The 26,398-nt window shown below is 31.5% G+C and overlaps 1 protein-coding gene and 1 long non-coding RNA gene across 3 annotated transcripts in view; one reads left to right on the top strand and one right to left on the bottom strand.

Moving 5' to 3' along the window:
- Window positions 1–309: 309 nt before the first annotated feature.
- Window positions 310–26,398, bottom strand: part of LOC127708683 (5-phosphohydroxy-L-lysine phospho-lyase-like) — a 32,546-nt gene continuing 6,457 nt past the window's right edge. For both annotated transcript variants that reach the window (XM_052213795.1, XM_052213796.1), the window contains exons 3-11: window positions 25,944–26,103; window positions 24,350–24,424; window positions 23,542–23,641; window positions 21,839–22,047; window positions 17,450–17,544; window positions 9,352–9,476; window positions 5,290–5,444; window positions 4,712–4,801; window positions 310–3,196 (exon numbers count right to left, since the gene is read on the bottom strand). In XM_052213795.1, the coding sequence (XP_052069755.1) occupies window positions 2,878–3,196; window positions 4,712–4,801; window positions 5,290–5,444; window positions 9,352–9,476; window positions 17,450–17,544; window positions 21,839–22,047; window positions 23,542–23,641; window positions 24,350–24,424; window positions 25,944–26,103 (1,328 nt within the window). In that variant the 3' untranslated portion in view covers window positions 310–2,877. The remainder of the gene's footprint in view (window positions 3,197–4,711; window positions 4,802–5,289; window positions 5,445–9,351; window positions 9,477–17,449; window positions 17,545–21,838; window positions 22,048–23,541; window positions 23,642–24,349; window positions 24,425–25,943; window positions 26,104–26,398) is intronic.
- Window positions 13,128–20,395, top strand: LOC127708769 (uncharacterized). Its single transcript, XR_007985378.1, has 2 exons — window positions 13,128–13,925; window positions 19,839–20,395. It is a non-coding gene; the product is annotated as an uncharacterized LOC127708769 (long non-coding RNA).

The following is a 26,398-nucleotide window of genomic DNA, read 5'->3' as shown; positions in this document are numbered from 1 at the left end:
GAAATTCCTGCCAAAATATATTCCTAAAAGCTGTTCAGAAATGGTTTTACTGTATTTTTAGACTTTTTCAACCTAAAGAAATGTCTTTTTAGTGATATTTGTGTACTTCAAAAGCCCTTTTAACTTTGGTTTCACCATATCCATTATGAAATTTGAAGGTAACTTATTATTGTACATAGTTGCCAAGTGACTGATAGAAGCTCCTTGGACCCTTTAGTTGTTGCATATAAGTCTGTCCATATCAAAAGTAAGATACAATAAAATAATTCTTCCAAAGCCAAATTTCAAATCATTTTGCAGAAAAACTACTTTGTAAAAAAAATCCTTTTATTAATAGGCATTTTATCACATTAATATAAGGTAATACATTTATAGTTCCTAGACGAATATCAATTTTTTAAACAACCTTGAAGATAGTAATTGGGGATGAAGTAACGTAAAGTAAAATAAGGATAAGACAATTTAAAACATTTTAAATGCAGATTCTCTTGTAAAGTAATCTTAGCTACTTAAATGTAGATTATCTTGTTATGTAATCTTAGCTACTTAAATGCAGATTCTCTTGTTATGTAATCTTAACTCCTTAAATGCAGATTCTCAAGTAATGTAATCTTAGCTACTTAAATGCAGATTCTCTTGTTATGTAATCTTAGCTACTTCAATGCAGATTCTCAAGTAATGTAATCTTAGCTACTTAAATGCAGATTCTCTTGTTATGTAATCTTAGCTACTTAAATGCAGATTCTCATATAAAGTAATCCTAGCTACTCAAAATGTATGTAATTCATGTTTTTTTTCTTCCTTTTTTTTTACAAATTTGTATTAAAAGAAGCAAAAGTTCTAGATAAAAACATCTGTTGAAAAAATAATGAAATTTTAGGATACAATATACCAACATTAAATTTATTTCAACCAAACCTTTTATGCAATACAAATAAACTTTATAATTTAACAAGTATAAATATACATGGATAACAGAAGAAATATTAAAAAAAATATCTTATTTGAATATTCAAAGATTAGCAGGCCTGTAATTTAGTTTTCAAATATTGTAAATGATTGAAAACAACAAATAATTAACAATCACTTACTCTTTTGTTTCTGAAAAAAGTTACTGCAGAAAAATGTGTCCATAGGACATAAATAATCTCTGTCACAGTCAATATAAAATATCTGAACATGCATAAAACAGCAGAAAAAACTCAACAAAATTAAAAACAAGCAAATGTTCTAATGCTTTTAACTTGGACAATATAATTTTTGTACAGTAAACATGTCAGAAATAATGAAAAAATAAAATCACTGAATGGTCCCTCAAACTTTTTACAAAGGGACATAACTCAATGACAGATATATATATATATATATATATAAACAGAATATCTTAAAGAATTAGGTTAAGGCACACAAGACTCTCTTAGTGTTTAAAGTTAATAGCATAATAAAGTTAATTTCAAGAGTTTTGACTTTGTCATTATCAAATCATTAGCAATAAATAAAAATAAATGAACCAAAGCAAAACTAATCTTTCCCAATTGACTATGAAAGATGCATAAAAACATGTTGTAAAACAATCACAGTTCTTTATATAATATTCACCTAAAACAAGTATACAATATTCTCTTAAAAATAAATCATTCCATCCAAAGATAACATAATTTTACATTTTCTCTTCCATAAAATATTGTCCTAATACTATTTCTTAAAGATCATTAGATGAGTTAATAAATAAATAGAGGTCATGTGAGAAAAACTCACAAAATGATAACGGAAAAGTCAATACTTAGGGAAACCCCAATAATAATTTGAATGAAAACAATAGAATATGTGTAATGACATAATACATGATATAAAGATTTTGAGAAAGTTTCAATAAGTTCTAATAAAGAGGTTTAGTTTTCCTTGTCATGCCAAAGTAAACCCCTTAAATCCTCTAGATGGATTGATGATTTTGTTGAAGCATAGTTTACTGTAGTTATTTACATATTCTTCAGGCATGACTCTGAAACCACAAATGTCAAAGATTTTACAAGGATCCAACTTAAAAAGTCTTTAGTAGTTCATAACTTTTTGGTGAACATTTCAAATGTGTTTGTTGAAGAAGACATAAGGTTTCTAAAATAATTATGTGTAGTTTTCATTTATACAAGATCCAATAGAACTTCCGTGAACTCATAACATCCTGTGAAATCACACTCTCAAATTGAAAAAAAAAATATAAGCAAAAAACTATTTCTTTTCAAATTTTGAAATATATATTAAAATTTGTAAATCTACAATAGCTCTATCAATACTGGACTTTCTATCTACACATATCTAATGAGGGGAATAATGAATTGGTTTTGTAAATACCTGAGATGATGCACCTGAACTTGGAAGACCAGACACTTTATGAAATGTATTATCGATTCTATATGACTTCTTAAGGGATACAATATATATGGTATTGTGAAGGGACTTTACTCCCTAAAACTAGAATAAAAACAGACTAGTTAAACAGACTAGTAAAATAATCATCAACTATTTACAAGTGTATACTGAACAAAAATGGTTACTAAAACAAAATATCAAAAATGAAATAAAAGATTCTTAACTGTTTGGATCAAAAATTTAATTCTTTTTTTAAAAGAAACAACATTAAATCAAAATAAAAACTGAAATATTGCTACTGTAGATATACTTGGGTTTTTTCCTAGATTCAACTAGACTATTACAACCAGAAATAATAAAAATATGTTCAGTATATAAAAATAGATCATAACATGTACAGTTTATTAAAACAAGTAAACAAAATGTTTTTAAAACAACAAAACAATGTATGCCAGGAAAATCATCTTCCAGGAACAAAATAGTTAAATTATTTCAGCATTAAACAAGTTATTCAACAACAGTCACAGAATCACTTTCTCCAGTATGAACAGCTACATATTCCTGTCCATTGACAAAACCATGATGTCCATCCACCGATACACCGCTATCATCACTATCAGAAAGTCTTTCCTTTTTCCCACTAATCACAGAATTCTTCATATTTGCATTGCTGTTTATATTTTTGTCTTGAATTTCTTTGAGAACCATGACAAGTTTCTGACAGACCAGATCTACATTTTCCTTAGTGAAGCACATTGGCGGTTTCATCTTTATTATGTTACAATGAGGACCATCCGTACTTAATATAATAAACTCTTCCTTCATTCTGTAAAATTATACATGAAGACATTTGAAGTAAGCTTACGAATAAATAAATACAGTAAGTTAATGTGGATTCATTATTATTCATGACATACAAATTTTCGTGGATTTCTTGGGTAAAGCGAAACCACAGATTTTAATGTTCAAGAGTACACATTTTCTTTAGGCTTGTATGCAGACTTTGGCAAAACCACAAATTCAAATATTAACAAAGTACAATTTTTCCTCAATCCATGAAAATTGGTTACTACGAAAATAAATGAATCTACAGTATGTGAAATCTATAGATGTTGTGTTGTTGAGTGTTGTCTTATCAAGGTATACAAATAATCTCCTATCATTCAAATGTACTGTATATGAAAAGAAAACATAGAAAAGTCTGCATATATATTAAAAACTTGAAAAAAATTGTATCAATGTTTTGGGTATCTTTGTTTTTTTCAATTACCATCAAAATGAATTTGGATGGATGAGAAGTGATATGGTGCATTAATTCACGAAAAATGGCAAAAGCTTGAAACTGGTCACTCTACCATAACAGTGTTTAAGTCTGATTCCATTCAAGTCTTCAATTTCACTTTTTTTTTGTTAAAATTGTTTTCATTTTGATGTTAGTCTTCAGAGTATGCCTAATGCACATTATATTCTTATGGTAAGAAATAACAAAACGTTTTGGTTAAAGAAATTCTGTCACTTAATATAAATGGGTTTGAGCAATTTGTATCTCAATTTATTTATTACAGTTAAAATCTATTTCTTAGGATCCGCCAGGCATGCAAGAATCAATTCAAAATCAATGGCATTCAATAATGATAATGATAAATAAATGGATAATGGGACACAGATGATTCCCCCGCTTGCATATAACGTTATAAAGGGACATAATAGAGAACTGTAAAAGTGATGCCACCCAAATTCGAACTTGACCTGTGTTTTATGGTAAGCATTGTGTATAAGTTTCATAACATTTGGTTGAGGACAGAAACCAATTTTGGGACGTACGAACGAACAGGAGGATGTACAGACATACAAGGATACATAAAAAGATAGAATTCATAATAATAAGACCAAAGTTATATTAAGTAAATAAAATTAAAATCTATTTAGCACATCTGTTGCTTTCTGATTTTGTGACTGTCATTGAAAAAAGTAACTGTTGTTTTTGAAATCAGCCAAAATGCCTGGTTAATATATATTTTTTTTTATCTTAACCACAGATAATTAAGTTGATTATCTGCCTTCTTAATTGAAATAAAAGGGAAAATAATCAACATTAAGAAAAATAATTCACACTTCAAACTTTTTCATGAATGAAGGTCGGTTGAGAACTAAACTTTATGACAAGAGTTGATTTCAGCTTTCTATTTCTATGTAGTAACATAACCTGTGTGTCAATATTCTGGTGTCCAAGAGAAAGCTCAAGTTAATCTTTACACAGCTTTTTTAACTTTGATTTTCAATGTGATATATTTTTACTTCATGTTACAAAGCATGTATGTAATATCTATGATTAATTTACCTCGCAATGACATGCTTAGCTTCAGCTGATGCTGGTTCTCTGGTTTCTCTGTCCTTGACTAGATCTATTCCTATAAACAGTCCTAGACCCCTACAATTATAAAATGTTAACTGAACTCTGATACAAAATGTTACAAAGCTGATGCTGCAAAATTTCATGTGTCATATGTTCAAGTGATTCCATTGAAAATATAAAATGTTGTTCTTTTTTTTTTATTTAAAGTCTGTCAATACTTTTATACTTTAAAACTCTGACCTCCTTATCACTTCAAAACTCTGGTTCTTAACTGACCATGGACAATATGCAATTATTTTGGAAAAATATTCTTTATACAAAAATTTTATAAAATTAAGTTAACAATTTTCAAGTGTTCAAGTGTTACATATACAAGAACTTCATTCACTGAAAAAAAATACCTTTAATATATTCCCAGTAATTCTTATGGGATCATAGCATTTTGCAATCAATTCTGAACAGACTAAACTAACAGACCGAATGGAATCTGAGATACTGCATACCTTCAAGGAATCAAGAAAAAGCATGTTTCAATAAGTTCTTATAAATTCAACAGGACTAACCTAACATCCCCAATAATAGGGAACTGTTTCTTTATTTCATCGAGCTGTGCCACCCAGTATTTTCCTGTGGTCAAAGCATTCTCTTGTAGCTTCTCTTCCTCTATAACATCCATCACAGCTAAAGCTATAGCACAGGATACTGGATTACCTCCATACTGAAATATAAATTTTATAATTACACATCAGAAAATAAAAGCTGATCACGGTCAAACATGAGTTTAAAACCATAACAATGAATAAACAATGTGGGATTACCTCAATGAGACAGCAACCCAGAGACAACAAGCATTCTGAGAGTATTGCATGGCAATACATAGTCTCCTACCGGGTAAAAATTCATTATACTGGAACAAAATGCTAACTCGTTCTATAAATTGTCATGGTGTAAACAAAAAGAAAATATCAAGTCAATATCTTCAAGTATGACTAAAAACAGTGTGGAAAACTGATTATATGAGTGAATTTTTCAAGTCCAAGGACCATAACTCTGCACAAAATTATCAGACCGAAACAAAAATTTGAACTTGATCTGTAACTTGTCATGATAAAACTATATACCAATTATCAATCAATATCTTCAAACATGATGAAAAAAAGTGTGGAAAACACTCTAACATTAGATGTGATTAATAGTTATCTAAAATTAGATATGATGTAATACAATATATATTTATTTTCAAGTTATAATCAAATATAATTAATAGTTCCAAATATTTTTTCTTTCATTTGTCACAAACTAATATAGATTTGTAACTTATCTATAAAACTTCAACAACTTTTTTCTATACACAATGTAATGTAATAAAATATATACCTTAATAAAAATAGATTATTATCTAATTAAAAGATTTCACTTCATAATTTTTTTTTATGTATATAGCATTCAGAAAATTAGTTTATACAAAATAAAAAACACTTCAAACAATTAACCAAAGAATGTCTTTAATAAAATGCTCCGCAGGGCGCAGCATGATACGACTGCAGAGGTCGAACCCTGAACAGTTGGGGCAAGTATGGACACAACATTCAAGCTTGATACAGCTTTGCATTTGGATTGTGATTAAATATTTGACACAGCATAGGTTTCTAACACAGAATGAATGTGGTCTAAGAACTTAAAAATTTTAAATTGGACATTCACCTATTATGGTCCAATATCCAAAATCTAAATACATGGTTAGATTCAGCATATCAAAGAACCCCAAGAATTCAATTTTTGATGAAATCAAACAAAGTTTAATTTTGGACCCTTTTGACCTCAATGTGGACAAAGTTGATAACGGGGCCCAAAAATCAAAAATCTAAATACATGGTTAGATTCAGCATATCAAAGAACCCCATATATTTAATTTTTGTTGAAATCAAACAAAGTTTAATTTTGGACCCCGATTTGGACCAACTTGAAAACTGGGCCCATAATCAAAAATCTAAATACATGTTTAGATTCAGCATATCAAAGAACCCTAAGAACTCAATTTTTGTTAAAATCAAACTAAGTTTAATTTTGGACCCTTTGGACCTTAATGTAGACCAATTTGAAAACGGAACCAAAAATTAAGAATCTAAATACACCGTTAGATTAGGCATATCAAAGAACCCCAATAATTCAATTTTTTATGAAATCAAACAAAGTTTAATTTTGGACCCTTTGGACCTCAATGTGGACCAATTTAAAAACGGGGCCCAAAATCCAAAAACTAAATACACGGTTAGATTCAGCATATTAAAGAACCCCAAGAATTCAAGAATAAAACCCCATTGAAATTGGTCAAGAAATAAGCAATTTATACAAAGTATGTTCTTTTGCACAATACTGTGCAATTAAATATTTCTTGCTATTGCGCAATACTGTACAATTGACAATTTCTGGCTATTGCGCAATATTGTGCTATTGGATATTTCTTGCTATTGCGCAATACTGTGCAATTGAAGATTTCTTGCTATTGCGCAATACTGTGCAATTGAAGATTTCTTGCTATTGTGCAATACTGTGCAATTGAAAATTTCTTGTTACTTATTATATAATAATTTACACATCCTGTTTGGTTTGTATCTCCTACCATATCATTATTATTTGCTTTTAAATATAAATCAGAAATAACCAACTTAAAATGGAAAATTTTAAAAGAAAAGAAAAAGGAAAAAAAGAAAAAAAAGGAAAAAAAAAAAAATCCCCCCCCAATTTTTTTGAACCCCCTTATGATTCATCACCCCCAAACTCAATCCCAGCCTTCCCTTTGTGGTATGGTACCTTGCAGTACAATTTCAGAGAGATCCATACACTTGAACACAAGTTATTGTCTTGAAACTAGAAAAATGTGTTTTTTTTGGCCCCTTTTTGGCCCCAAATTCCTAAACATTTAGGGCAATTACCCCCAAACTCAAACCCAGCTTTCCCTTTGTGATATGGAACCTTGTAGTACAATTTCAGAAAGATCCATACACTTACACACAAGTTATTGTCCTGAAACTAGAAAAATGCTTGTTTTTTGCCCCTTTTTTGCCCCTAATTCCTAAAATATTGAGGCAATTACCCCCATCATCAATCCCAGCCTTCCCTTTGTGGTATGGTACCACGCAGTACAATTTCAGAGAGATCCATACACTTGAACAAAAGTTATTGTCTGGAAACTAGAAAAATGCTTATTTTTGGCCCCTTTTTGGCCCCCAATTCCTAAACGTTTCGGCAATTACCCCCAAACTCAATTCCAGCTTTCCCTTTGTGATATGGAACCTTGTAGTACAATTTCAGAAAGATCCATACACTAACACACAAGTTATGTCTGGAAGTTACAAAAATGCTTATTTTTGGCCCCTAATTCCTTTACTGTTAGTACCATAACCCCCAAAATCAATCCCAACCTTCCTTTTGTGGTATTGAACCTTGTGGTAAAATTTCATAGAGATCCATTCACTTAAACTAAAGTTAGAGTGCGAAAACCAATGTGTCTTCAGACGACGCCGGACGACGCCAGACGACGACGACGACGACGACAACAACGTCATACCAATATACGACCACAAAATTTTTTTTCGGTCGTATAAAAAATGAGTTATCTCTCTTTGTACACAAATATGGTTTAACATACAAAATGTAGTACTCTACCATTAGATATGGACCATGATAACTCTGGACTAAATCATCAGACCGGAACAAAATTCGAACTTGATCTATAACTTGTCTAATAAAACTATATACCAAATATCAAATCAATATCTTCAAGAACAAAGAAAAAAAGTGTGGAAAGCTGATTTGCCGGACTGACGGATGGACAGACGGACGGACAGACAGACGGAAGGAGTGCAAACCTAAAGTCCCCTTCGACTTCATCGGTAGGGGACTAAAAATAATCATGAAATATCCAGTACACATCAGAACATGACACTGCCAAGATAACCTACATACTTGAAAATAAAAAAAGCAAGAGTCAGTGACGTGAAAGTAGATTTAAAATCATGTCTTGGTGAGGCTTGAATGTTAAAAAATTGGTCCTTTTATACAGCACTAGATTGAAACAGAATAAAAACTTATATCATATTATTCACGATGAGCATGTTTTGCAGACACACTGCATAAAACTAACTTTTGACAAGGCCATTGTGAAAGTTAAATTACGGTAATACTGAAATGATTCAATTCATAAAATCTGTTTTATAATTTTCAATTTGAAAATCAGATAAGGAGCAGAACTTACATGAAACATGACTTGGGTGTGAATTACTACTCCCTAATAAACCCAACCCGTGGTTTTTTGTTGTGAAAGGTAAAACATGTAGATAACAATCTCAAAGCAAACAACAGAAGGTAGATAAGGACATGGTTTAGCTTACCAATCTATCAAGAAGCCCATACTTGCAGTTGCTGAGAAAATATGACAGAAATATGATATGAACAGACTGACTAATAAACAGTTCACTTACAACAGTGATTATATGGTAACTTTCCTTGCGACAAATGAAGAATGATAATCCCTTTTAATTTGTTAAAAAGGAAAATCACATATCTCTATAATAACAGTATGATGAATTTGGCTTTAAGGTCAAATTTCATTATTTACTTACAGTATTAAAATATTCCATGCCAGAATTTTTAAAACTCATTGATATATCTTTTGTTGTGATTACAGCAGCAACAGGATGTCCATTTCCCATAGGTTTACCGATAGTTACTATGTCTGGTATAACATCTGAAATCAAACAAGGTATAGTTAAAAGACATTATTCAAGAGGGCCTGAATAAAAAAATGCATGATAAGTATAGTACTTTTTTTTTTAATAAAATCATTTTGTTTTGAAAAAAATAGTTTATAAAATATATCAATTATTATTGCACAGTAATTTTCTATGAAATTTACCTGTACTAATAAAAATAAAATGCTTCTCTGAGCGCAGCCTGATAAGACCGCAGAGGTTGAACCCTGACTAGTTGGGGCAAGTTTGGACACAATATTCAAGCTTGATACTATCTGAATTTGGATTGTGATCAAATTTTTGACATAATATGGGTTTCTGACACAAAATAAATGTGGTCAAGATCTTAAAAATTTGAAATGGGACATTTAAATTACCTAGAATGGTCTGATATCCAAATCTAACATGGTTCAATTCAGCATATAAAAAAACACCAATAATTTAATTTTAGTTGAAATCAAACAAAGTTTAATTTTGGACCCTTCAAACCTTAATATGAACTAATTTAAAAACAGGGCCCAAAATAAAAATCTAAATGCACAATAAGATTCAGCAAATCATACAGCCGCATTAATTCAGTTTTTGATGAAATCAAACAAAATTTAATTTTGGACCCTTTTAACCTCAATGTAGACCAATTTAAAAATGGGGCCCAATATCCAAAAAAATTATACAAGGTAAGAACCCCTAAAAATTAAAGACTTAATTAATCCTATCGAAATTGGTTAAAACATTTGTATTTGTTTTCAATTGAAGATTTCTTGCTATTGCGCAATACTGTGCAATTGGAGATTTCTTGCTATTGCGCAATACTGTGCAATTGAAGATTTTTTGCTATTGTACAATACTGTGCAATTGAAGATTTCTTGCTATTGCGCAATACTGTGCAGTTGAAGATTTCTTGCTATTGCGCAATACTGTGCTATTGTGCAATACTGTGCAATTGAAGATTTCTTGCTATTGCGCAATACTGTGCAATTGAAGATTTCTTGCTATTGCGCAATACTGTGCAATTGAAGATTTCAAAAATTTTGAAGAAAAAAAATGCCCCCCCCAAAAAAAAATTGGAAAAAAAATCCCCCCAACTTTTTGAACCCCCCACCCCCCATTTTGGTGTAATTACCCCCAAACTCAATCCCAGCCTTCTCGTTATGGTATGGAACCTTGTAGTACAATTTTAGAGAGATCCATACACTTAAACACAAGTTATTGTCTGGAAACTAGAAAAATGCTTGTTTTTTGGTCCCTTTTTTGCCCCTAATTCCTGAACGTTTAGGGCAATTAACCCCAAACTCAATCCCAGCCTTCCCTTTGTGATATGGAATCTTGTGGTACAATTTCAGAGAGATCCATACACTAACACACAATTTATTGTCCGGAAACTACAAAAATGGTTGTTTTTGGCCCCTTTTTCCTAAACTGTTGGTACCATCACCCACAAAATCAATCTCAACCTTCCTTTTGTGGTATTGATCCTTCTGGTAAAACAATATTCAAGCTTGATACTATCTGAATTTGGATTGTGATCAAATTTTTGACATAATATGGGTTTCTGACACAAAATAAATGTGGTCAAGATCTTAAAATTTGAAATGGGACATTTAAATTACCTAGAATGGTCTGATATCCAAAATCTAACATGGTTCAATTCAGCATATAAAAAAACACCAATAATTTAATTTTAGTTGAAATCAAACAAAGTTTAATTTTGGACCCTTCAAACCTTAATATGAACTAATTTAAAAACAGGGCCCAAAATAAAAATCTAAATGCACAATAAGATTCAGCAAATCATACAGCCGCAATAATTCAGTTTTTGATGAAATCATACAAAATTTAATTTTGGACCCTTTTAACCTCAATGTAGACCAATTTAAAAATGGGGCCCAATATCCAAAAAAATTATACAAGGTAAGAACCCCTAAAAATTAAAGACTTAATTAATCCTATCGAAATTGATTAAAACATTTGTATTTGTTTTCAATTGAAGATTTCTTGCTATTGCGCAATACTGTGCAATTGAAGATTTTTTGCTATTGTACAACATGTGCAATTGAAGATTTCTTGCTATTGCGCAATACTGTGCAATTGAAGATTTTTTGCTATTGTACAACATGTGCAATTGAAGATTTCTTGCTATTGCGCAATACTGTGCAGTTGAAGATTTCTTGCTATTGCGCAATACTGTGCTATTGTGCAATACTGTGCAATTGAAGATTTCTTGCTATTGCGCAATACTGTGCAATTGAAGATTTCTTGCTATTGCGCAATACTGTGCAATTGAAGATTTCAAAAATTTTGAAGAAAAAAAATGCCCCCCCCCAAAAAAATTGGAAAAAAAATCCCCCCAACTTTTTGAACCCCCCACCCCCCATTTTGGTGTAATTACCCCCAAACTCAATCCCAGCCTTCTCGTTATGGTATGGAACCTTGTAGTACAATTTTAGAGAGATCCATACACTTAAACACAAGTTATTGTCTGGAAACTAGAAAAATGCTTGTTTTTTGGTCCCTTTTTTGCCCCTAATTCCTGAACGTTTAGGGCAATTAACCCCAAACTCAATCCCAGCCTTCCCTTTGTGATATGGAATCTTGTGGTACAATTTCAGAGAGATCCATACACTAACACACAATTTATTGTCCGGAAACTACAAAAATGGTTGTTTTTGGCCCCTTTTTCCTAAACTGTTGGTACCATCACCCACAAAATCAATCTCAACCTTCCTTTTGTGGTATTGATCCTTCTGGTAAAACAATATTCAAGCTTGATACTATCTGAATTTGGATTGTGATCAAATTTTTGACATAATATGGGTTTCTGACACAAAATAAATGTGGTCAAGATCTTAAAATTTGAAATGGGACATTTAAATTACCTAGAATGGTCTGATATCCAAAATCTAACATGGTTCAATTCAGCATATAAAAAAACACCAATAATTTAATTTTAGTTGAAATCAAACAAAGTTTAATTTTGGACCCTTCAAACCTTAATATGAACTAATTTAAAAACAGGGCCCAAAATAAAAATCTAAATGCACAATAAGATTCAGCAAATCATACAGCCGCAATAATTCAGTTTTTGATGAAATCATACAAAATTTAATTTTGGACCCTTTTAACCTCAATGTAGACCAATTTAAAAATGGGGCCCAATATCCAAAAAAATTATACAAGGTAAGAACCCCTAAAAATTAAAGACCTAATTAATCCTATCGAAATTGGTTAAAACATTTGTATTTGTTTTCAATTGAAGATTTCTTGCTATTGCGCAATACTGTGCAATTGAAGATTTTTTGCTATTGTACAACATGTGCAATTGAAGATTTCTTGCTATTGCGCAATACTGTGCAATTGAAGATTTTTTGCTATTGTACAACATGTGCAATTGAAGATTTCTTGCTATTGCGCAATACTGTGCAGTTGAAGATTTCTTGCTATTGCGCAATACTGTGCTATTGTGCAATACTGTGCAATTGAAGATTTCTTGCTATTGCGCAATACTGTGCAATTGAAGATTTCTTGCTATTGCGCAATACTGTGCAATTGAAGATTTCAAAAATTTTGAAGAAAAAAAATGCCCCCCCCAAAAAAAAATTGGAAAAAAAATCCCCCCAACTTTTTGAACCCCCCACCCCCCATTTTGGTGTAATTACCCCCAAACTCAATCCCAGCCTTCTCGTTATGGTATGGAACCTTGTAGTACAATTTTAGAGAGATCCATACACTTAAACACAAGTTATTGTCTGGAAACTAGAAAAATGCTTGTTTTTTGGTCCCTTTTTTGCCCCTAATTCCTGAACGTTTAGGGCAATTAACCCCAAACTCAATCCCAGCCTTCCCTTTGTGATATGGAATCTTGTGGTACAATTTCAGAGAGATCCATACACTAACACACAATTTATTGTCCGGAAACTACAAAAATGGTTGTTTTTGGCCCCTTTTTCCTAAACTGTTGGTACCATCACCCACAAAATCAATCTCAACCTTCCTTTTGTAGTATTGATCCTTCTGGTAAAACAATATTCAAGCTTGATACTATCTGAATTTGGATTGTGATCAAATTTTTGACATAATATGGGTTTCTGACACAAAATAAATGTGGTCAAGATCTTAAAAATTTGAAATGGGACATTTAAATTACCTAGAATGGTCTGATATCCAAAATCTAACATGGTTCAATTCAGCATATATAAAAACACCAATAATTTAATTTTAGTTGAAATCAAACAAAGTTTAATTTTGGACCCTTCAAACCTTAATATGAACTAATTTAAAAACAGGGCCCAAAATAAAAATCTAAATGCACAATAAGATTCAGCAAATCATACAGCCGCAATAATTCAGTTTTTGATGAAATCATACAAAATTTAATTTTGGACCCTTTTAACCTCAATGTAGACCAATTTAAAAATGGGGCCCAATATCCAAAAAAATTATACAAGGTAAGAACCCCTAAAAATTAAAGACTTAATTAATCCTATCGAAATTGGTTAAAACATTTGTATTTGTTTTCAATTGAAGATTTCTTGCTATTGCGCAATACTGTGCAATTGAAGATTTTTTGCTATTGTACAATACTGTGCAATTGAAGATTTCTTGCTATTGCGCAATACTGTGCAGTTGAAGATTTTTTGCTATTGCGCAATACTGTGCTATTGTGCAATACTGTGCAATTGAAGATTTCTTGCTATTGCGCAATACTGTGCAATTGAAGATTTCTTGCTATTGCGCAATACTGTGCAATTGAAGATTTCAAAAATTTTGAAGAAAAAAAATGCCCCCCCCCCCCCCCCCCCCCAAAAAAAAATTGGAAAAAAAATCCCCCCAACTTTTTGAACCCCCCACCCCCCATTTTGGTGTAATTACCCCCAAACTCAATCCCAGCCTTCTCGTTATGGTATGGAACCTTGTAGTACAATTTTAGAGAGATCCATACACTTAAACACAAGTTATTGTCTGGAAACTAGAAAAATGCTTGTTTTTTGGTCCCTTTTTTGCCCCTAATTCCTGAACGTTTAGGGCAATTAACCCCAAACTCAATCCCAGCCTTCCCTTTGTGATATGGAATCTTGTGGTACAATTTCAGAGAGATCCATACACTAACACACAATTTATTGTCCGGAAACTACAAAAATGGTTGTTTTTGGCCCCTTTTTCCTAAACTGTTGGTACCATCACCCACAAAATCAATCTCAACCTTCCTTTTGTGGTATCGATCCTTCTGGTAAAAATTCATAGAGATCCATTCACTTAAACTAAAGTTATTGTCTGGAAACCAAATGTGTCTTCTGACGACGCAGACGACGATGCGACATCATAGCATTATACAACGCAAAAAATTTGTTGCGGTCGTATAAACATCTGACTATATCTTATGTTTTCCTACTTCCAACCAATACACGACAATTTGTATGATTTATTTCACTTTTTACAATAAAACAGAAATTTTAATAAAATTAGCTACAAAGGGAAATAACTCTAAAATATATAATAAAAAAGAAGAAAAAATTTGCTCAAGCTTGCTTCCCTTTCAGTAAAATATATTCTAAATTTATATTTAAATAAAATCTGTAATGAGTTATGGAAAATACATTAGAATTTTCAGATCCTGATGTTATGATCAAAACTGTATTATCAGTGTTATACAATATGGTCATTGAACTGAAAAAGATTACAATCCAGTCAACATTTATTATTCAACAATTTAACTGTTTATCATAACATCACTTATTATTGTGTAGCAATCCCAGAGGAAATCGCACAAACTTTTAAGTATAAAAATAAAGGGTAGTTCTTGAAGATGGTAGGGCATAGTTACTCTATATTTTTAGTAGCTTAGACATTTATAAAGGAAAAGAAACCATTCAAAAAATCTTAAAAGGTTTACCTTAGTTGAGCCCCTCTAAACTAGGAATCAATAAAAGCCAATGACACCACTAATGTTTTTGTCAAATAAAAATCAATGAAATAGATCTTATAGATTTTGAAGGAAACTTAAGGTGAAACATTACTATATATTTCTTTAGATGGAATTTTCTTATACTTGACCGAAATGAAGATGTTACCATGCTTTTTTTTTTAAATAAGAAAAAATATGGGTCACCTTGCTGTTTTTCAAGCTACAAATCTGCAAAATTGCCCAATTTTGCATAGATTATTCATGAAAAAACACTTTTTTGTGAAAAAATAGAAATAAATGAGATAGAATTTTGAAATAACATACGAGAAGACTGCTTTTATATTATGCTTTAAGAAAATTAAAAAAAAAGGTTTTACCAAACTTGCTTTCTTGCTACAAGTTAAAAATGAAAATTTCATTAACATTCTATTACATAAACAATTTTTACTATAGGAGTTATCTCCCCTTATATGGCTGAGAATTTGAATTGAACATAACAAATATTTGATATTTGTTAAAATGGTCTGTACAGTGCAATAAATCATTTATTTTTATTGATTTACACAAACAGTCTTACACATTTATTGTCAATCTGTCTCAAAACTTGCAGATTTAAGCAAAGAACTAGACCAATTTTGTACTGCTATTTTACAATCCAAGATGTCTCAAATTATTAAAAAAATTGAAATACTTTATTGACACTAGTTATGGCCCTTCAAATCTTTGAAGCTATTATTGCTGAAACAATTATGATGAAATATTCTATTAATGAATTTTTATAAAGAACATTGAAACATATTATTTCTGTAAAAAGTAGGTCATGTGGACCAACACAACCTCAGTCAGTTACCCACTTGTATACTCTTAACAAGTGAAGCAGCATAACTCTGCTCAATATCTACAGGCACAACAAAGTCAGAACAAGTACAACTGTGTATTAAAGATCAAGTAATTAATTCTACTACTTTGGATTAATTTATTTTCGTGGATTGAGGAAAACTTGCATTTTCGTGGATACCTTATTTTTGAGGAATCACCAAAATCTGCATACAAGCCTACATAACATTTGTAATTGGTTGAACATTTAAATTTGTGGTTCACTTATCATATGTGGTTTCATTTACATGTATAATGATAACTTATGATTTACACGTACAATGTATGTCAATGTATTGTTCTCATGATATGTTTCTTGTTTTAACAATTTGAATGTATACATTTAGCAATGCCCCTCATGGGCCCTTGAATGGTAAAAAGAAATGTATCTATATCTACATCTATCTAATGCTATGTGACAAAAAAAGTAAACACTGAAATAAAAGTTTTTCGACATATATATGTAATATACAGAGTAACATTCTTAGCCAAGTTTTATGACACAGGCTATATGATATTTTTTTTTAAATTATGATTTAAGGTGGTACCAAACACCTTGACTAAAATTAATTTGACTCGTTTAATTTTCATAAAATGTTGACAAAATATTTACTTTGACCCTTTGGCAAAAATATAAAAATTTCAAAAAATTTGAACCACACACTTTATCGGAAAAATTTCATTGGATATATAGCAGTTTGACAAACACTAATTTTGAAAAGCTTAATATTTTCTTAACAATAGAACGTGATTAAAACGTTCAGCTGATTTTTACAGAGTTATCTCCCTGTAGTATTATGTACCACCGTAAATGAATTTAGAAATTCGAAGGTAAAAGTCATTGCTTTTGGTTTTTTTTTTTATAAAAATGAATGAGTAATATGCCAATATAGTCTAAAAGAAGATTTTGTAAAGAGGAAAATATTTGCTGACATTAAATTTCAAGATTTCTTTACCTGAACCAGTTCACAATGTTTTATTTTGGCTCTATTTCTGGTCCCTTTTCTCTCTGATCTTCCTTAAATATCAAATACATGCCAGAGCATTTTCTAGCGATTTTATTTTATTTCTGATTTTAGCAAAAATAAACCCCTCACGCAAACTCCTACTTTACAATAACCTGTGTATAGCAATTTATCATAATTTGATAAAAACAATAAATAAATTAAATAAAGTAACTCATGTGACTACCTTGTGTTTGGAAGGTCCAGAAATGTGAGCCAGCCCTTCCAAAGCCCACCTGGACCTCATCAGCTATACATATTCCTCCTGCATCATGGACATACCTGTTAAAGAGTCATACTAAACACATAAAGCAGTGTGATAATTGCAGTGTGTACTGATATAATCTACTTGTTCTTGATATTGTGAGCAGTGTAAACTAATCAAGGCAACACTCTAGATACTGTTAGCCAACTGATTTTTGTGGATACTTTATTTACCAGTGGTAACACTAAAATTACCAATTAGCTCTATCTAGCCAACTTTATGGTATTTATTTTCAGGATTTTTCTCTGTGTTTGTTAATGTATTCATAAAGAAGATCCAAGTTTAACATACTCACAATTACTTATAGTTGCATCAATTTTTTTTAATTACAAAAGTCACAAAAATAAGTTAAGTTACAGTATTCCTAATGCCTTACAAATACTTTTATTAGTTAATGGCAAATTCTTATGTGGTTGAAAAAAATGTTTGAATGGATTCTACAACTCAAAAGTACAACTGTAAACAAAGCTGTGTACAGAAGTCAAATATCTTCTGTGATCTAAAATTTTGATAGTACTGGGCAGATGCAGCCAAAAAAAATCCAAGACATATTTTAAAAGCATTTTGAGATATCTTAAAGTTAAATTCTAAGTAAATATATAAAGGCTTGATCTTTGTTTAATGTTTTATTATTTCTGAGATAATAAATATATTTTTTTAAATTGTAAATTCATAAATAACCCATAAAAATATAACCTTTAAAAGAATAACCCATAAAAAAATAACCTTAAAATAACCTCTAAAAGAACAAGCATTCTGTGAGTATTGCATGGCAATACATAGTCCCCTACCTGTTGTACTGGAACAAAATGCTAACCTGATCTATAACTTGTCATGGTGTAACTATATAACAAATATCAAGTCAATATCTTCAAGCATGACGAAAAAAAGTGTGGAAAACTGATTATTTAAGTGAATTTTCTAAGTCCAAGGACCATAACTCTGTACAAAATCATCAGACCAGAACAAAATTCGAACTTGATCTGTAACTTGTCATGATAAAACAACATACCAAATATCAAATCAATATCTTCAAGCACGAAGAAAAAAAGTGTGGAAAACTGATTTGCCGGACTGACGGATGGAGTGCAAACCTAAAGTCCCCTTCAACTAATAACCCATTAAAAAATAACTTATCATATAAGAATACCAGTAACTTAAATATAAATAGAGAATTAAGAGTCAAAATAATCAGAACATTGAATCAATTACTCTGTAAATAATACCTGTTCAGTTTCATGTTTTCAAGCTATGCTATCTTTTGAAAAATCTATGAGGTATTCAACCTTAGTCAACAAACAAAATACAATAGGTGTTTGTCTGGGTGGTTGTATAACAATTAACCCTGTAATACAGGTATAGCACAGTCCATATTTTTAGCAACCTAAAAATTACTTCTACAGAATTAAAATAACATACTAATGGAATAAAGCACTACACATTCAACATTTGATGTACTAACTGTGAAATTAAAATCAAAAGAAACATTTATTAAAATGTTTTTGGCATAGTTTAAATGCACCTTCAGTTTTCAGAACTATTTTTCATTTAATTTGCGATTGTAATCTTGAGATTTGTTTAAATCACAACTTTTAATGGTAGTTGGTGCATTGAAAGATGTATACAACCTACAAACTAATCCCTTAGGGATCTACTTTTTTTAATAGTGGCAATATAATGTTTGTCTGTAAAAACAACATAAACCTCAAATCAAGCAGTATGTCTTAAATTAACTAAATTCACAAATATGTAATAAATTCAACTTTCCATAATCATTGACACTATTTGTACATCTGAATATATTCTCTATAACACTAATTGTAATGTACTAAAATGCTTCCCTGAGCGCAGCCTGATACGACCGCAGAGGTCAAACCCTGAACAGTTGGGGCAAGTTTGGACACAATATTCAAGCTTGATACTGTCTGAATATGGATTGTGATCAAATTTTTGACATAATATAGGTTTCTGACACAAAATAAATGCAGTCAAAGATCTTAAAAATTGGTCTGATATCCAAAATCTAACAACATGGTTCAATTCAGCATATAAAAAAAACACCAAAAATTTAATTTTAGTTGAAATCAAACAATGTTTAATTTTGGACCCTTCAAACCTTAATATGGACTTATTTGAAAACAGGGCCCAAAATAAAAAAATTAAATGCAATAAGATAATAAGATTCAGCATATCATACAGCCGCAATAATTCAGTTTGTAATGAAATCAAACAAAGTTTAATTTTGGACCCTTTTGACCTCAATATAGACCAATTTAAAAATGGGGCCCAATATCCAAAAAAGTAATACAAGGTTAGAACCCCCAAAAATTAAAGACTTAAAATTAATCCCACTGAAATTGGTTAAAAGATTTGTATTTATTTTCAATTGAAGATTTCTTGCTATTGCGCAATTAAATTTCTTGCTTTTTTGCAATACTGTGCAATTGAAGATTTCTTGCTATTGCGCAATACTGTGCTGTTGCACAATACTGTGTTGTTGATACAATTGAAGATTTCTTGTTATTGCGCAATACTGTGCAATTGAAGATTTCTTGCTATTGCGCAATATTGTGCTATTGCACAATACTGTGCAATTGAAGATTTCTTGCTATTGCGCAATTGAAGATTTCTTGCTATTGCGCAATACTGTGCTATTGTACAAAACTGTGCAATTGAAGATTTCTTGCTATTGTGCAATACTGTGTTGTTGCGCAATACTGTGCTATTGCACAATACTGTGCAATTGAAGATTTCTTGCTATTGCCCAATACTGTGCTATTGTACAATACTAAACTATTGTGCAATACTGAGCAATTGAAGATTTCTTGCTATTGCGCAATACTGTGCAATTGAAGATTCAAAAAAATTTTGAAGAAAAAAAATCCCCCCAAACTTTTTGAACCCCCCCTTGGAGTAATTACCCCCAAACTCAATCCCAGCCTTCCCTTTGTGGTATGGAACCATGTAGTACAATTTTAGAGAGATCCATACACTTCAACACAAGTTATTGTCTGGAAACTAGAAAAATGCTTGTTTTTGGCCCCTTTTTTGCCCCGTATCCTTGAACGTATGGGGCAATAACCCCAAACTCAATCCAAGCCTTCCCTTTGTGATATGGAACTTTGTGGTACAATTTCAGAGAGATCCATACACTTACACACAAGTTATTGTCCGGAAACTACAAAAATGCTTGTTTTTGGCCACTAATTTCTAAACTGTTGATATCATAACCCTCAAAATCAATCCCACCTTCCTTTTGTGGTACTGAACCTTCTGGTAAAATTTCATAGAGATCCATTCACATAAACTAAAGTTATTGTCCGGAAACCAAATGTGTCTTCTGACGACGACGACATCATAGCATTATACGAGGCAACAAATTTTTTGAGGTCGTATAAATATGTCAAATCATTTTAATATAAAATAAAAGTTCCAATGTCCATTGCGTTGCACATATTTTATCTATCCAAGGTACAAGGTCAATAACTAAAAAAAGCACTTTGCTTTAAAACTTTTTATAAATATCATAGAGAAATGCAGGCTTGAGAGTAAATACAATGTGATTTCCATTATAATTAATACTTCCAAGGGGCATAATTGCTAAAAATATTTGATCAGCACTTATCTTAAAAAGTGTCAAAGACATTGCTGATATAAACCTATGATATAAGTTTCATAAAATTCTGGCAATAATTGAACACATGAGAGTACTGACAATGCAATTTTACATATAATCAATATTTCCAAGGGGCATAACTCTTTTACAAATATTTGATCAGCACTGATTTTTGAACTCATCAAAGACAGTGATGATATAAACATATAATATAAATTTCATAAACATCTGGCAAGAATTGAACACATGAGAGCGCTAACAATGCAATTTTCCATATAAATAATGTTTCCAAGGGGCATAACTCTTTTAATAATAATTGATCCGCACAGATTTACGAACTTGTCCAAATCATTGTGATATAAACCTATGACATAAGTTTCATTAAAATCTAGCAAGAATTGAACATGTGAGAGCGCTAAGAAGACCAGACGGACAACCGGTATTTCTATGTCCCCCGAAATGCAGGATTGAATAAAACAGAAATAGCTCAAATGAATAAGAAACAAGAAAAGGGATAAGGTGGCACCTTACTGGTTGGATGGCACTTTACAGAAAGGGTGGCACCTTACAGGAAGGATGGCACTTTATAGGAAAGATGGCACTTACAGGAAGGGTGGCACCTTATAGGTAGGGTGGCCATTTTTTTGTGAAGTCTCATCAAACAGGATTTTGTTACAAATTAAGAAGCAACCTACTTGTAAACTTTCTGTAGATATCCTTCTGGAAAAATCACCTGCCCAGCACAGCTCTGCATCGATTCTGCTATAAACATTGAAACCTGTTTCTTCTCTTTCTTGAGTTTATCAATCACAGCCTTGACCTCATTAGCATACAGGTGTCCCATATTGTCCTCAGGGTAGTCACAGTCTCTATACTTCCCTCTGTAGATATCTGGACAGGGAACCTACAAAATATGTAGATATCAGTAAACTGATACCTGTCACCTATATATTAGTGTAAAGATGTGCCACATTACATTGTCTTTGGGGTGGTCAAAGTCTCTAGACACATAATCTGCATACATCAGTAGATAGATAACATGTTGCTAGTCTTTTCATCAGTATGCAGGTTTGATTGACAGCCTAGGTTTTTGTAGTTATAGCAAAATACAAGTGTGCAAGGTTGTCTGATGGGAATCATGGGTCTGGTTTTCAGCCAACAAAAAACAAAGATACAGGGGACAACTGTCTATACAGACACCTGCAACATTTGCTTTAACATACACGTCATACATTGTTTTCAAGATAGTTACAGTCTCTATTTTTCCTCAGATTGACTCAGTAATGTACAGGTACTGAATAGAAGATGTTTCTATGACCTTGCTACACAGCCATATATATTACTGTGTAGGAATAAAGAATTTAAAGTCAGCAGGTTAAGTCCTCCGACTTTTGGTAATTGTAAGTTCTGGGATATTTGCCGTCTTAATGTGGTTGTTGAAAAAGTTGTCACACTTGACATTTATCTATTGATTTGCCTATATAAAAAGAAGATGTGGTATGATTGCCAATCAGACAACTCCCCACCAGAGACCAAATAACGTAGAATATTTCATGCAGATAACATATTGTTGATCCTAGTATAAGATGGGACTCTTTTGAACTTTTGTAGTGTTTATATTGTTTTTCTTTTACTTGTGGTTTGTTTTATGTATAATTTATAAAATTTTTATACCAGTTTTATATGTATTTTTATGTGCTTTTACTGTACTGAGTTTTAATATATGTTCTTTTATGTACCTTTTTGGCAATCAGCTAATTGAGATATAAATGGGAAGAGCTGAGTTCTTCAAAAAAACTAATTCAAACATGCCACATGTCCATTTGCTTGTCCCGTTTTAGAAACCAATTGCTAAGTAGCTGGGTATAGTTATATCAGGTTTAATCTTTGTCATTTTGCCGCAAAGAAAACTTGTTCACAAGTATTGCTGATTGTTCCTCCAGTACTAGATTGGTTGATACTAATTCATACCTGCCAACTTTTCAAAATCTCCATTGGGGGATTTTAAGCACAAGATGACCTTAATTCATACAAATACATGTCGTTAGTGTACTTAATTAGAATATCTATTGTTTGGAATGAGTATGTAAGTTTTTGAATGTATTTTTTTTATTATTCAGAATACCTTTTTAAAAGTCTTTAGTCTAAATAATTGAGTTTTATAACTCATGTCAATATTGGGAATATCCCCCATAAAGTGGGAGAGTTGGCAGGTGAGATTTAAACTGCCCTTATTTTTATTTTTTATTTTTTTGGATATTTGTAACATTTTTCTTTTTCTGTATAAGGAGCACTTATGATAAACAAATGCTAAAGCCTTTTAAGACATGGGTATACATACATGTATATGATAATTGTTATACTTGATAATTTACTGAGAATAAATCATGTGACTTACAATGTGGATATTTTTTGAGTGTGTATGAATACCATCAGTACACGTTCCCAGTTTATATGGTGATATATCTAATGCTGAAATCACATGTCCATGGTATGCACTAAAAACAAAACAAAAAAATCATTACTTTACATACTATAACATTTTTGTGCCAAATCATTTTTATGTTGTTTTTATTTCATGTTTTCAATATATCTATCTATCTATAACATTCTAAATATAACAGGCTATTATTTGAACTTGGAATTATTTTTAATTATGGAATTTGCATTATTTCTTGTGCTTGAAATTTTTTATGAATTCCATGTTTATTCTGTATTATAATGTTCTGTGCGGCGCACAACACTTTCTATTACAAAGAAGATAGCACATTTTTCAATAGAATGTACTGTGCCGCGCACAACACTATCTATACAAAATACATTGTGTGGAAAGTGTTATGCACCGCTCAAAACATAATAATACTTAATAAACATGGAATTTATCAAAAATTTCAAATACATGAAATTATGCAAATTCCATAATTAAAAATAATTCCAAGTTCAAATAATAGCCTGTTATATGTGCTTCCTCTCAAACATATCCATCTCACCCAAATGTGTCTATTTGACTTTAACAAATGCCAAAACATGTTATTTTTTTTTGCTTGACACAAAAACTTGTTCCTCTTTTCCAAAACATTTTAAGCATTATCTGAAACCAAAACATGTCCCTTAAATGTTGCAATACACTAAAATCTATATAGTGCAAGACTTTCTACTCAACTATTAATGAAAGAGAGAGAGTTTATATTATTGAGACAACTTACTGGTCTAGTGTAATCTGTTCTGAACCATGTGTGTGATGATTGGCAAGTCTTATGGCAAGATCAGTGGCTTCAGATCTGAAATTATGAACAAAACAATAATTTGAGAGTTCATACTTCAGTACACTCATTCTCCTTATAGTACACTGACAGTTTATAAAATAACAAGGAGATTAGGTATACATGTAATTACCAATGAGACAATTATCCATCAGCTACCAAAGGACAAAGATGTGAACTATTACAGGTCACCAATAAATAAAACCTATAACATATTGTTAGCTATAAAAGGCTATGGAATGACAAAGTGAGAAAAAAATCATCATAGATACAAAGCTTACAATTTTCAAGTATGCCACACCCACTTCGTCTAGCAAAGACTCATCAGTGGTACTTGAATCAAAATAGTTGTAAGGCCAAATAAAAATAAAAGAACAGAGTTCCAATTTCCCCCACGTTGCACTTATTTAATATTTCCAAGGGCATAACTCTTTTTAAAAAAGTTGATCGTCCACCATTACAGAACATGTCCGAGATATTACTGATATTAACCTATAGTATAAGTTTTATAAAAATCTTGCAAGAATTGTACCTGTGAGAGCGCTAACGAGGCCATTTTCCATAAATTTAATATTTCCAAGGGGCATAACTCTTTTAACAAAAATCGATTGTCCACCATTTTAGAACTTGTCCGAGATATTGCTGATATTAACCTATAGTATAAGATTAATAAAAATCTGGCAAGAATTGTACCCGTGAGAGCGCTAACGAGGCCATTTTCCATAAATTTAATATTTCCAAGGGGCATAACTCTTTTTTTAAAAAGTCGATCGTCCACCATTTTATAACGTGTCCGAGATATTGCTGATATTAACCTATAGTATAAGTTTTATAAAAATCTGACAAGAATTGTACCCGTGACAGTGCTAATGAGGACGGACGGACGCCCTGTATTTCCATGTCCCCCGCAACGCGTTATGTGGGAGACAATAAATTGAAGAGCATTGAAATCCATATTGAAAACAAAAAAAATGAAAAAGGTTAAAAAAAGGCTATCTATGCATGGGGGTAGAAAAACCTTAGTGAATCGAATAATTTTTTTATAACATTTTATAAACAACTAATTTACAGAAAATAAAGTATCAATGATATTTCATGCCAGCACAGACCTGAATACTGAGTTGGTGATACCCTGAGTTTGTAAATTCACAACATTTAAGTCTTATGACAGTGTGGATGTTAGTCTTTCCTGAGTTTGTAAAATACACAACATTTAAGCCTTCTTGCAGTGTGGATATAAGTCTTACCCTGAGTTTGTAAAATACACAACAGTTGAGCCTTCTGGCAGTGGGATGTAAGTCTTACCCTGTGTTTGTAAAATACACATTTAAGCCTTCTGGCAGTGTGATGTATGTCTTACCCTGAGTTTGTAACATACACAACATTTAAGCCTTTTGGCAGTGTGTATGTAAGTCTTACCCTGAGTTTGTAAAATACAAAACATTTAAGTCTTTCAGCAGTGAGGAAGTAAGACTTACCCTGAGTTTGTAAAATACAAAACATTTAAGTCTTTCAGCAGTGAGGAAGTAAGACTTACCCTGAGTTTGTAAAATACACAGTATTTAAGCCTTCTGGCAGTGTGGAAGTAAGTCTTTCTGCTAGCATTACCAGATTATCATGAAGAAATCTGGAGTTGGTATTCAATGTCTTCATTTGTTCATATCCGGCCTCTACCACATATGGATGGCAATGGCCAACTGAAATCAAATATATACCATGCTTAGTATCATCATGGCAAAAGGTTGATTACTCTGTACAAGCAATGGTCATTCTTTTAGTGAAAGTAAATGTAGCCTCTACATGTAATTTTGAACCTTACAGGCATACCATGACTTTATGCAATGGATGAATTGAAAAGGCAAGCAAGTTTATATATATTATTGTTTTTGAAACTATCATTATCAATTACTATTTTATTGTTAAGGTTTGATTCTGCGAATAGAATTGAACCTATTTTCTTTTTTGCTTGAGAAAACCAATTACTTCTATACA

The sequence above is a fragment of the Mytilus californianus genome, unplaced genomic scaffold, assembly GCF_021869535.1.
Source record: "Mytilus californianus isolate M0D057914Y unplaced genomic scaffold, xbMytCali1.0.p SCAF_7, whole genome shotgun sequence".
Taxonomy (NCBI): Eukaryota; Metazoa; Mollusca; class Bivalvia; order Mytilida; family Mytilidae; genus Mytilus; species Mytilus californianus.
Note: the sequence above shows the minus strand (reverse complement) of the source record. Positions and strands in the feature narration are given on the sequence as shown.